The following is an 11,515-nucleotide window of genomic DNA, read 5'->3' on the forward strand; positions in this document are numbered from 1 at the left end:
TCCTATGTCTGGCAAGTCTGGCTTAATCTACGCACTATGGACTTAAAATCCTCGGTTACTTGCGGTGGATGGAAGGTCCGCGGAGTGTGGGAGGAATTGTGAGAATTATCTCATACAGCAATATGCCACCAAACCCGTTACTGTCAGCTCGGAAGGATACCGTCGTAAATTAAACCGAAAGGGAGGTGAGAAACCTGGAGCACATCCTTATACCTTTGTATGTCTGGTCCAAAGTCTAACCTTTAGTAGTATAATCATTATGGAAGATGGTGTGAAGCCCGCAGTAGCCCTGGGCTAGGCGTGATGAATATTGTAGTCGGCTGCCAGTAACCCCTCTTCTCCAAATTCAGACCGCACTGGCCATTACTTTTCATCTTGAAAGGGATGTGTGTTATTAAGACAGGAGTACTGTTAATGGAATGTCTTGAGAGCGGGGAAAGTTCGTGTATAAAGAAGCCAGAATTCCCTGACGATTAGGATACTTCACACCTATAACAAACCTCCTATTTTAGATTTTATACAATTTTCCCTTTAATAAGCATCTTTCAAGAGCAATAAAGAAGAATGAAGAGAGACATCCCCGAGCCACTAAACAATGACACGACCATTGAGCAAGTTGAAAAAGCCATGTCTCGTGGTCTCTCTGACCATGAGCCCGAAGATGGCGGCGCCTTTAAGATGACCTGGCAGCTATGGCTAGCCATGGCATCGTTCCAACTCGGCTACATGTCGACCCTCTTTTCAACATCCATGACCTCCACGATCGTGTCGGAAATCAACGCGGACATTGGCCCTAGCACAAGCTACACTTGGATGGCATACGCTCAGCTCTTCTGCACTGCCGTTCTTTGTCCCTCCTTCGGACGTCTAAGTGATGTCTATGGCCGCCGCAATTTCCTTATAGTGGGCAACATCATTGGTGCCATTGGATGCGTGGTGGCTGCGACTGCGCAACAGGTCAGGACTCTTATTATCGGCAGTGCCTTCATCGGCGTGGGCAATGCGATACAGGAGTTGGCACTGACGTGCGTCGCCGAGATGGTGCCCAAGAGGTCGAGGTTCTTAGCTATGGGCTTGTTTCAGGCCTCGGCATTCCCTGCTTCTGTGTTCGGGCCTGTGATTGCTTTTAGCATCTTCAAAGATGGATCGTGGCGTGGTACCTTCTGGTTGACCTTCTCCCTCGATCTGGCGGCCTGCGCCCTCACAATCCTTTTCTATACTCCGGTTCATCAGTATGACCGAGTCGAAGGCAAGACTGGGTTACAGCTGTTCCTTGGTCTCGATTGGTTCGGGAACTTCCTTTTCATCGCCGGCATTGCCATACTTGGTGTCGGCTTATTGACTGGAGGCAAAGAGTTTCCTTGGAAATCCGCTACAGTCATCACATTGATGATCGTGGGGGGTCTTTTATTAGTGGCCTTGCTTGTCTGGGAGAGATATACCAAAATCAAGGAAAGCTTTTTCCCCAAGGAGTTCTTTACCTCTATTCGAGGCAGTGCTGTCCTTATTCAAGCCGCTGGTTTCTTTGGTATGGCTTACTACTCTACATCCACGCTTTGGCCTCAACAGGTTGCCATACTCTACACTCGCGACACCATGGCAGTCGGATGGTATACATCTGCATTTGGTGCCGCTGGATGTCTCGCTGGTCCTATTGCAGGGTACTTTATAACCCAGTTTGGACACGCACGTTGGGTACTTACTGGAAACCTTATGCTGCTCACGACTTGCTTGGGGGCCCAGGCTATTGTTACCCCAGGTTCTTATGTTGCGTCCACAGTACTCGTGACATTGATTGGCTTCTGTGTGACGTCTGTCACGGTTGCAGCAGTCACTATGATCCAGCTGGATGTACCACATAATTATATCGGCACTGCAACTGGAGTCGCAATCACTTGTCGTTCTATGGGAGGGGCCATAGGACTTGTAGTCTACTCATCGGTCCTCTCCTCACGCTTCAGCTCCAACCTCCCCTCCATGGCAGCTAAGCCTCTTGCCATGGGAGGTGTAAACCCGAAAGCGATTCCCGGGATTCTGCAGGCCCTTCTGACTGGCAATCCCAAGAACCCTGCACTTCAAGGTATATCTCCAGAGATTCTCGATATTGCAGTGAAGGGTATCAAGTCTGCTTTTGCATCTGCCTTGCGTATTACATTCCTCACTAGCATCTCTTTTGCCGCCATTGCTCTTATACTCGTGGCCTTCAGTGCCGATGTCGAGCATCTTATGACAAGGCAGGTAGATGTCAAATTGGCGGCAGACAAAGGGTTAACTACTGGGACATCGCAACCACGGCCAACAGGCTCATGCCGATGAAGGTCCAAGTGTTGACATGGTATATTCTACATACTCCTTATGGCGCAAGCTTAATTAGGCACCGTAAGCAGTACCTAGCGGATTACTGAGGTGGCGGCTGAGAGAAATTACCAATTTTCGATGTTGGGTACTGGACCACTAAGGATTAGTCGAAGGGACGGATAAGCATAGAAATACAATTCGCAATTTTTTCTGTGCTCTCCATCGGTAACGTAAGGATCTAATTCTTTTGCATTAGTGTGATCACCTGTTCTCGTCAGCTGCTGTCATCAGGGCTATTCTAATCAACTATTTTCATTACCTATCTTCATCAACTATCAGAACAAGGTCGAGCAGAACAGAATGTCTGCTGACCCCAGTGCCACATCTCATAGTGAATTTTGTTTTAAATTATAAACTCTGTTCTCCAGTTGCCCTCACTTTTGGGGCCACTGACTTAAGGCATTATCTCATGGATGGTTCCTTGACGGCTGGTAGGGCGGCCACAATAGCCCTCGCTTTGGCCATTTGCTTCTCCGAGGTCCAGTACTTTATGCTTGTTGCTTCCAATCCATGATCTCCCTGAGCACCTCAACCTGCGACTGTTCCGGCGTTGCAGCTCATGCGTATGGCTAAGAATAGAGATTTTACTTGAAAGTGCAGCCAGAGTCCGAACGGCTATGAAATAGGGTCAACGCATAATAGAAAGAGACCACCCTGTATAAGAACACGAGTCAGCAGCTTAGGCAATGACCAACTTTCTCAAGATACCTCCTTTGCTCCAGTTCGATATCGTGATGGATTCTATCTTGGATAAACAGGCCAAGATGCAAAGTATATGCATTCTTGTCGAATCTGATCTACAAATTCTGACTTTGGTGAAGACCGCATAAGCATAATTCCGCCATATTGCTCGCTTAGCCGCGTCCTCCTACACCCTTTCATGAATAATACCTGACTAAACTACCTCTGAAGATATGACTGATCCTCCACTGGCTTTTTCAAGCTCCGCCATAGCCTCGCGAATATTCTCCTTAAAGGTAGATACTCATCCATGACTGGATGCGTAAGCATGAGCTCGGAGGTACGGGTTTCCGTGGCTCCGGAATGCCGGTCTGGGTGTTGACAAAGGGTGTAAGTGCGATATCGATCTATGATGTGAGGGGTACGATAGCTAAAGAAGAGGTAGTTAGTGATAAATGAAGTGGGGACGAGTCAAACAGGAATAGGTTGAAGCTGGATGTGCTAAAGCTAAAGCTAGTAATTGTGATAAAGAGGTTAAAGAAGCGACTGCCTAAGAAGATCATCAACATAAAGTCAAGGATGATAAGAAAACAGTCCAGCGGATGATAATGTGATATTATATATCCGAATGTGCGCCATAGATACCGAAATGGTTTCCAGGCACAGGAAGAGCCTGATGTGCCGCTGATTTTGTAATCGTGAATGTTGTTTGTCGAGTAGTTCTCGGTACCTGACACATATTGCCTTGAGAAGCTTATGCAATAAATGACCAGCTTTCCAGAGGCTGATACCGGTTACATTTTGAGTAAATTGTCTAGTCAGCTAATTCATAGCAAGCTTGTCAAGTACCGTCTCCTTAAGGCTTCATCTATGTGAACTGGAATCATAGCCTTACCGTTGACATCAGTGTTGCGCTTAACTATTTATTTTGCTTCCTCCTCGTCTTGCTGGTGGCATTCTCTAAACTCCCATATATCCCCGGTAGAGCCGCAATCTCAGTAGCCTCTAACAACAAATATGGGTAAGCCGCCAAAGAAGGAGAAGAAGCAGCAGAATCTCAATACAGTGTTCGGGTCTCCTTGCTTTTCAATTCTCCGCTTTTCAGTGACCACTTGTTTTTCGGAAGGGTTTCTGTTCATAATGTAAACCAAGATGAATATGCACAAAGATAGGGCTGAAACTGGCATTTTTCCAAGTTCTTAGGTTTACTGGTTCTAGAAAGATTAATTCTCATATCATTTACCCAATTTAGCTGCTTAAATCAAGCAAACTTGGCTGTTTTGTGTGGAAGTATAACAACCAGCTGATACATGGAAGTAAGTCTAAGAATGAGGTTTTACCAGATCTTACACTGACCAAGATGAAATGGCTGAGGTGAAAGATGAGTGAAAAGTGCACGGGCTACAATTACAGTCAGCTGGGTTTCAAGCTACTAAGCCGCAGATTCCACGATGACTTTACTAGCGGCATGAGATATCCTCAGGCTAGTCCTCCAGGCATTTATTATCGATCAGTTTTATCGGATCGGACATTACACAAACTGCATTGCTCTTGAATTGACTGCTGCTATGGCTCTTGCCTGATGTATGCTGCATCTTCAACGGACATAGGAGTTAACGGACTTATTGCAGGACCAGGTGCAGATTGACACACCCAACAAACTTGATGTGTATCAAACGACTCTTTTTAATCTCTACGGTATTAATTCTATAGCAGTTATTCTACTAAGAAATAAAAAGGGGCTGATAACACATAAAAGCCCCGACATATAACCATATAGACAACCACCGTCTCGTCTCTCTCTTAGGCTTGTTTACCTTTTGCAAGTTCCCTTACGTTGTCATCATGGCCTTGACACTCCCAGCTCAGCTCGCGGGTGGCCTCACTGAGCGTGAGGCTATAGGTGACGCACTCTACCGCGCCGTTCTCGCTTTCGACTATAGCGACGAGGCCCTCCTTCTGTCGGCCATTACCGAGGACATTGACGCAGAGATGCCTGGCTCAACCGCCCATGGTGTCGCAGAATTCAAGGCAGCAGTCTTCGATCGTGTCTCCAAGCTCGATACAACCCATTTTCTCTCCAACTTGCGCGTCAATATCGCGAGTAGCAGCACAGCTACGGCAACATGCTCGGCATTGGCTCAGCATGTCCGTCCTAGACAGGGTGCAGACCCAAGCTCCGCCAAGTTCACGTCGGGTGCTTTCTATACTTGCGACATGGTGAAGATTGGACATTTATGGAAAATGAAGACTTGGAAGGCGAGTATCATCTGGCTGGATGGTGACCCTGCAGTTCTCGCAGGGTAGCGGTGACGGAAATGGGATAGGCTTATGGAGGGGCTGGGATAACGCAGTCAAGTTGAGATAATTTAGGGATGGCCTATTTGAATCAAACTGATACATGGCAATATTCACTTTAACTTGATAGAAATTAGGAAAGACAGGCCAATTGGTGGATAGGTGGTTCTGGAATTATGATGTCCTTGTCATGGGCATGTCAATTCTTTGCTGATGATGGTTTTCCCTGTTTGTTTAATGTTGCTTATCTTGCCGACATTAAGAGACTCTGATCGACGTCTGTTAAGTTCTTGACGTGATCAGCCCATCATCAACCTGGGGTCATTGCTGTGCAACGACAGCAGACTGTTATGCCCAAACTAAACGTGGTCTTGCTGCTTGTAAAGCTGTTTGCCTCACAGCTTCGGCAGGCTCATTAATATCGGCGCCCAGATCATACAAGAATAACACCAAGTGCATGTTTTCTGACATAATGGCTGCTGGAAAGCACGTAAAGGACTTCAATGTCAAGGACTCCAGGTCGAATGTCTTTATGAAAGGATTACCGCCGAAATACATGAGTAATTTCATCAGGTTGAGATCGCCGGTTCGTGCGGCAGCCTGCAAGACATTTTCGCTCTCACACCCAACAGTCGGAGAGGTGTTAACATCTGCACCCGAGAGTAGTAACAGGATAATGATTTCCCATTGTCCTTGGTGGTGGCAGAATGCCCGCGCCGCCTGTTGCAATGCCGTTGAAGTAGTGCAGTCTCGGATGTTAGGATCAGTGCCGTGTCTTGACAAGAGCCGAGTAATGTCGTAATTGCAGCTTTCAATAGATGCTTGAAGTGCCGTCTGATTGGTTTTAGACCATCGATATGAATACACAGCATTTGAGCATGAGGGTATGAAATCGTCGATATTTGCGCCCGCGCGAATCAGCTTTTGAGTTGCTATCGTGCCATGATATCGCGCAGCAGCTGTGAGCGGAAGCGTTAATTCGGAATCGGTTGTAGAAAAGTTGGACGGTAATCGACCAATAGGATCAGCCCCCAAAGCGAGTAACATATCGACCTTTTCTATGTCATCAGCCTCAATCGCCGTTTGCAGAGCTGATGGTTGACAAAGTGCTGGAAGGACATTGATGTCCGCCCCCTTATCAACCAACAGCTCCACCGACTTAGAGTCTTTGTTAGTCACGGCCTCAATTAGGTATTGATTAAAGGGCTGACTACTAGCGCTGTGCAAGTCCTGATGAAGAGAAGCCCGGAGATTCGTTTTGTTCTCTATCAACAATGCAATAATATCAGTTCCGCCAGGCCTTTCGAGTGCTAAAAGTAGAGCAGTTTCATCGATCGATGATACTATAGTGTCGTTAGGGTCAGCACCGTATTCCAGAAGTAGCCTAACGGCCTCTGTATCATGCAATTGAGCTGCTCGATGAAGCGCAGTCATTTCGCGGTCGTGAGTCCACCGCGTGCTGGCCAAGCCATGACAGTCTTTAGAGTCGGCCCCGTTCTGAAGCATAAAACGAGCGAGTGATTGTGATTTGTTGTTTATCGTACCAAACAAGAGTTTCAATAACAAGACCCGCGTGACAGGGTTTCTTTCGCGGCAGATTCTCTCTAATACAGCTCGCCCGCCAACGCTCGGGGGTATGATTTTCAATAAATCGTAGGCTTCGATGGACGGCAGAAACCCGTTTACGCACCGGTAGAATACCCACTGAAGTAAGTACTTCCAGAAATCAAGCGCGGAGATCTCGGCGTTGTCGTCGATTCTGCGTTTGTTTGGTAACTGGGCTTTGACAATTGACATAACACGAGCGAGGGTTTCGGCATCTGCAACGGATTGCCTTTCCGCTTGTAAAAACAATTTGAGCGATTTGTATTATATCCTCTTGTCTTGCCAATATAGTTGAAGCTTGAAAAGGGTTTTGCGGATTTCTAAGCGTCGCATGTGCTGTATCTTTGTTAGCACGATCGGCTTTTAGCTATTTTCTGTCCTTACTGAAGCAGCTCTGAATGAAAAACCAGGGAATCGCGTCCTCGTCAACATCAATACAGCGTATTGATGGTGGGGGGGGGTGCACACTGTTAGTTCATTATTCTCATCCGTGCTTCCGGAGGTTGGAACTTGTCAAATATTAGCATCGGCCAGCGGACACAAATGTTCACGGGAAGTCTTACCTGGAGGGTCGTGATATTGCGGTAAAGCGCGTCTTCCGGTCTCTTTCTTGAGCCTCGCAGATGAAACTAGTCTGCCATGGATGAAGACCTCCGACTTTTTGCCGTCCCGTTGTCGCTTCTACACTAGTGCTATAGTTTCTTCCCATTTGTCTGCAGTCGTGTTCTTGTAGAAGTTCCATGTATCTAACTTTCGAATGAGTTGAGCTTTTCTGGCCCAGTATTAGTCTAGGTCCATGACAGAAACAATTGCCTGAGTACTCACGTGGGGCAAAACCCGTATCTTTGAGGCAAGATTTGAAGAAGCTCTTTGAGGGTTTTGTCTTCCTCTATGTATAAGGCATAAATATCATCTTTATATCTCTACCATTCGCTGTTCGGAAGCTTCCTGGCCGGAATTCTCTGAGTGGCAGACATTGAGTGAAGCAAGAAACAAGTTTATGGGAGATAGACTCTTGGAGCCGGAACTCATACTGATGGCGACTTGAAGAGGGGGACGAGCGAGGTATATATAGTCGCGACAGCAAATTGAGGCCCAAACACCAACTCTGGATAACAGTGATTTGATTGGGCGTTGCCAAAACATGCGTTTATGTAACATGTCTACCAATTTCTCTTGACTACTTGATTGGTCTAAATCACTCTTATGCGTCAACCAGCGTGACTGGCTGCGGGACAAGGCAGATTTAACACCATACCTGTTGTGTAGCATGAAATCCAATATGAGCTAATATAGTTGTAATTTTATCTAGAGACTTTCCCTATGGGGGCTGTACTACTTTAAATTCGTAGCCATTTTACACTATTTTGTCTTCTATTAGACAGTAGCAGTAGTGAGATTGAGTCCAGACACCAAACTTCTAAACGAGGTCCATTGGACTTGAACTATTGTATAGTGGTTAGATCGGAATCTGGCTCATTTGAGATCCATAACCAACCCAGATCTTCCCGGCTTTGGGATTCCCATCCGCCATAAGAAATGAATCAGGGACCAAGGCCATTGAAAGCAACCCTATTAGAAACAGTACTGACACCTTTCGTGCGTCTTTCGATCTGATATGCAAAAGTGCGGGTTTCTGATCCACTTCTAAAAGCAACGCATCGATGGTACGGTTCTCAAGTGTAGAATCATTGAAATAAAAACCCTACAGCTAGTAGACATTTATCTAGTAACAATGGTGAAGCCATGACAACTATCTTAAACTTTTTCAATAAAGCCAACGGAGCTTGGGTATCCGCATTGGCGATGGTCCATCCTATACGTTCCGATAAGGCAAGAGCTGGACAAAATCGTCAATATGTCTAACTACCAGCCAGCCAGGCTCTAGTATGAGAGGAGAGTGGTATATCTGAACTTTGATAAGGGTGTTCCGGCAGGGATGGGGATCCATCTCGGGCTCCGTGGAGCATGGAATATGGATGTCAGCGTCCGGGACAATAGCAGGATCACAGCATTAGTAATCCGCTGATAAATCAAAGCATCCGAGAAACCATACGTCAGCTTTGTGCCGTCTATGATATGATGAGGGTCGCTTGTTTGTATCTAAAAGTCGTGTATTGGATATCATCGCAACTCGATCTTTCTTCAACTTCCATCCAGCACCATGCACTACGTACCTGCATCCATTCTCCCTGCTCTCCTCCTTGCGGGCACCCTTTCTTCATGTTTTCCTTCCCAGCCAAAGGTCCGGGAAATTGTCGAGATTCCCGGCGTCCGGATAGAGAATGTTGCTTCTCGATCCAATGGTGACCTGTTACTTAGCACAATGGGGGAAGGCAAACTCTACTCAGTTAATCCATATAAAAGCCCTCCTAGACCGGAGATGATTGCTCAGATTGAGGGCGTCAATAGTCTGTTTGGCATTACCGAGATCGGCGACGATGTCTTTGCTCTGGCTGCAGGTAATGACACCGGACAACAATTCCAAAACAACAGCATGAAGCTTTCGCTACTCAAGTTCAACTATGGCCAGCTGTCTGTTGATACCGTTTTTGAGGAGTCCAAATATGGCCCTGTTAATGGCATCGTGGCACTTCCCTATCACAAGCATATCATCCTTGGTGCTGACTCTGTACGAGGAGAGATTTTGCGCATAGATACAACTACTGGCAAAATCAGAGTGGCTATTCAGGATAAGGAGTTTACCCCCGGTGTCGATGGCCCCTATGGTCTTGGAGTCAACGGCATTAAGATCTTTAAAAACCACCTGTATTTCACTAATACTGATCGCCAGACCTTTGGCCGGTTGAAGATTGATAAGCTTGGAAAAAAGGTCGGAGACGTTGAGATTATCTACAGGGTTGAGAAAGGATCTCCCTCCATACCTGATGACTTTACTATTGATCGGAATGGCAATGTATATGTTGGCATTTGGCAAGACAAGCTGATTAAGATCACACTTGACGGCGAAGCTACAGTCCTCTCCGCGGGACTTCTTGCTGGACCTACTAGTGTGACCCTAAGCAGAGATGGCAAGAGTGTTTTTGTTGTCACAGCTGGAATGAACAACAATAATGTATCCGGTGGCCAGGTGGTCCAGGTCAGAATCTAAGATACAGAGACAAAACCTCCAAGTAATGATGTCATTCACTTTGGAAACGAGTTACTTAAATAGAGTGTCTAAAATTCTTTATATCCTTAATCTGCAGTGCTTATTATAATCTTCTTAATTTAATAAGTTACTTTAATAGAGAATTTATTAATTAATATTAATAAAACCTTACTTTTTCCAGACGCGTATCAAAAAGCGCCACCAAGTTGTTATCGTTATCGTTATCGCCGGAGCGGGTTGACGGGTTACTAGTCTCGGATATCGTGCCCAACTACGGCTCCTGCGGTGGCGACGGTCAGTTATGAAGGAGGGCGATAGAAGATGCTGAGTTAGATGCTCAGAAAATCTCGGCGGCAGGCGCCAGAAGCTTGCTAGACGTTGCGCAAGTTGACTTAATGCTTAAGTAGAAGTCTGGTGGGAGTCCAGTGTGCAGGTTGGGGGCAAGCCAGTCTGGTCGCCTTACCACTTCACGTTAAACTGGGAGGCTGAGGTTGGCACGTTGTCGCGTCTTGGGAGCCTTTACAATTCGGCGGGGCTAGCTTAGGGTCCTGAGGCTGGGGTTGCGATGAGGGCTGTGCAGACGTGTCTGGCGGAACATGGAGATTGTGGGGGGGGACGGGAGTGTGCGTGCCTTGGCATTGAGAGAGGTATTTGGTAGACTGAGATGCGTTACCTGGAGTCAAGGTACTCATGTTGGCACTGTGTGAGTAATGAGGGGTGGATTTAGTGGTTGGGATTTTATGCAGGCCTGTGCTGCATTGATTGCACATCTTAATTAAACAAAATGAGAATGCCAGATTGCATCATTAGCGCGCCATAACGGCAAGGTACTGAACTTTAAATGCATATTCCTGTAAGCAGCCTCTACCCCAATGTATAGGCATAATGAAAAGCAAGGCTTTGGCATTAGTAATCTGTAATGTATTATTAGCTTATTTAACTCTTATAAATACACTTTATATATATATTATTATTAAAATATATAAAGTAGTTTTCTTTATAAATTAAATATTAACTTTTCTATATAATTTAATTCTTAATTAATTTATAACTTTATTATAGTTATAATTTAATTAACCCCAATTTAAATTACTGCTTCTTTATTAATATCACTTTAACTGTTCTCAGACATAAGGTCAATTAGTCATATACCTAAGCATATGCATTTAATTAATAGAGTTATTATTAACTTCAGGTTAATTTAACTTTCGCTAACTAACTTATATAAAAGTTAACCTAATTCCTTTAAACCTTTAAACCCTACTATTACCCTATATTTATCCTTAACCTTTATATAAGCAGGAGAAAGCTAAGTATATATTTAGCTTTAATAATTACATTCTATAGCCACTCTTTATAGCCAGCTAAATTTAGGCCTAAAAAGGCAGCTAGAAAGGTAGCCTAATTAATTATTAAGGTCTTACCTTACCTTATAGCTTCTTTTAGGTCCTTTAATTATAA

The 11,515-nt window shown here is 45.3% G+C and overlaps 4 protein-coding genes across 4 annotated transcripts; 3 read left to right on the forward strand and 1 right to left on the reverse strand.

Annotated features, from left to right (window-relative positions):
- Positions 1–627: 627 nt before the first annotated feature.
- On the forward strand, positions 628–2,316 carry FPRO_15865 (uncharacterized protein; the record flags this gene model as incomplete). Its single annotated transcript, XM_031224781.1, has 1 exon — positions 628–2,316. The coding sequence occupies one exon, from the start codon at positions 628–630 to the stop codon at positions 2,314–2,316; it is 1,689 nt and encodes a 562-aa protein (XP_031090006.1).
- A 2,568-nt stretch (positions 2,317–4,884) lies between these two features.
- On the forward strand, positions 4,885–5,346 carry FPRO_15866 (uncharacterized protein; the record flags this gene model as incomplete). Its single annotated transcript, XM_031224782.1, has 1 exon — positions 4,885–5,346. One exon carries the CDS (start codon positions 4,885–4,887, stop codon positions 5,344–5,346), a length of 462 nt encoding a protein of 153 aa, XP_031090007.1.
- Positions 5,347–5,685: 339 nt separating this feature from the next.
- On the reverse strand, positions 5,686–6,771 carry FPRO_15867 (uncharacterized protein; the record flags this gene model as incomplete). Its single annotated transcript, XM_031224783.1, has 1 exon — positions 5,686–6,771. The coding sequence occupies one exon, from the start codon at positions 6,769–6,771 to the stop codon at positions 5,686–5,688; it is 1,086 nt and encodes a 361-aa protein (XP_031090008.1).
- Positions 6,772–9,106: 2,335 nt separating this feature from the next.
- On the forward strand, positions 9,107–10,054 carry FPRO_15868 (uncharacterized protein; the record flags this gene model as incomplete). Its single annotated transcript, XM_031224784.1, has 1 exon — positions 9,107–10,054. One exon carries the CDS (start codon positions 9,107–9,109, stop codon positions 10,052–10,054), a length of 948 nt encoding a protein of 315 aa, XP_031090009.1.
- Between the last annotated feature and the right edge of the window lie 1,461 nt (positions 10,055–11,515).

This window comes from Fusarium proliferatum (assembly GCF_900067095.1).
Source record: "Fusarium proliferatum ET1 genome assembly, contig: FPRO_scaffold017, whole genome shotgun sequence".
Taxonomy (NCBI): Eukaryota; Fungi; Ascomycota; class Sordariomycetes; order Hypocreales; family Nectriaceae; genus Fusarium; species Fusarium proliferatum.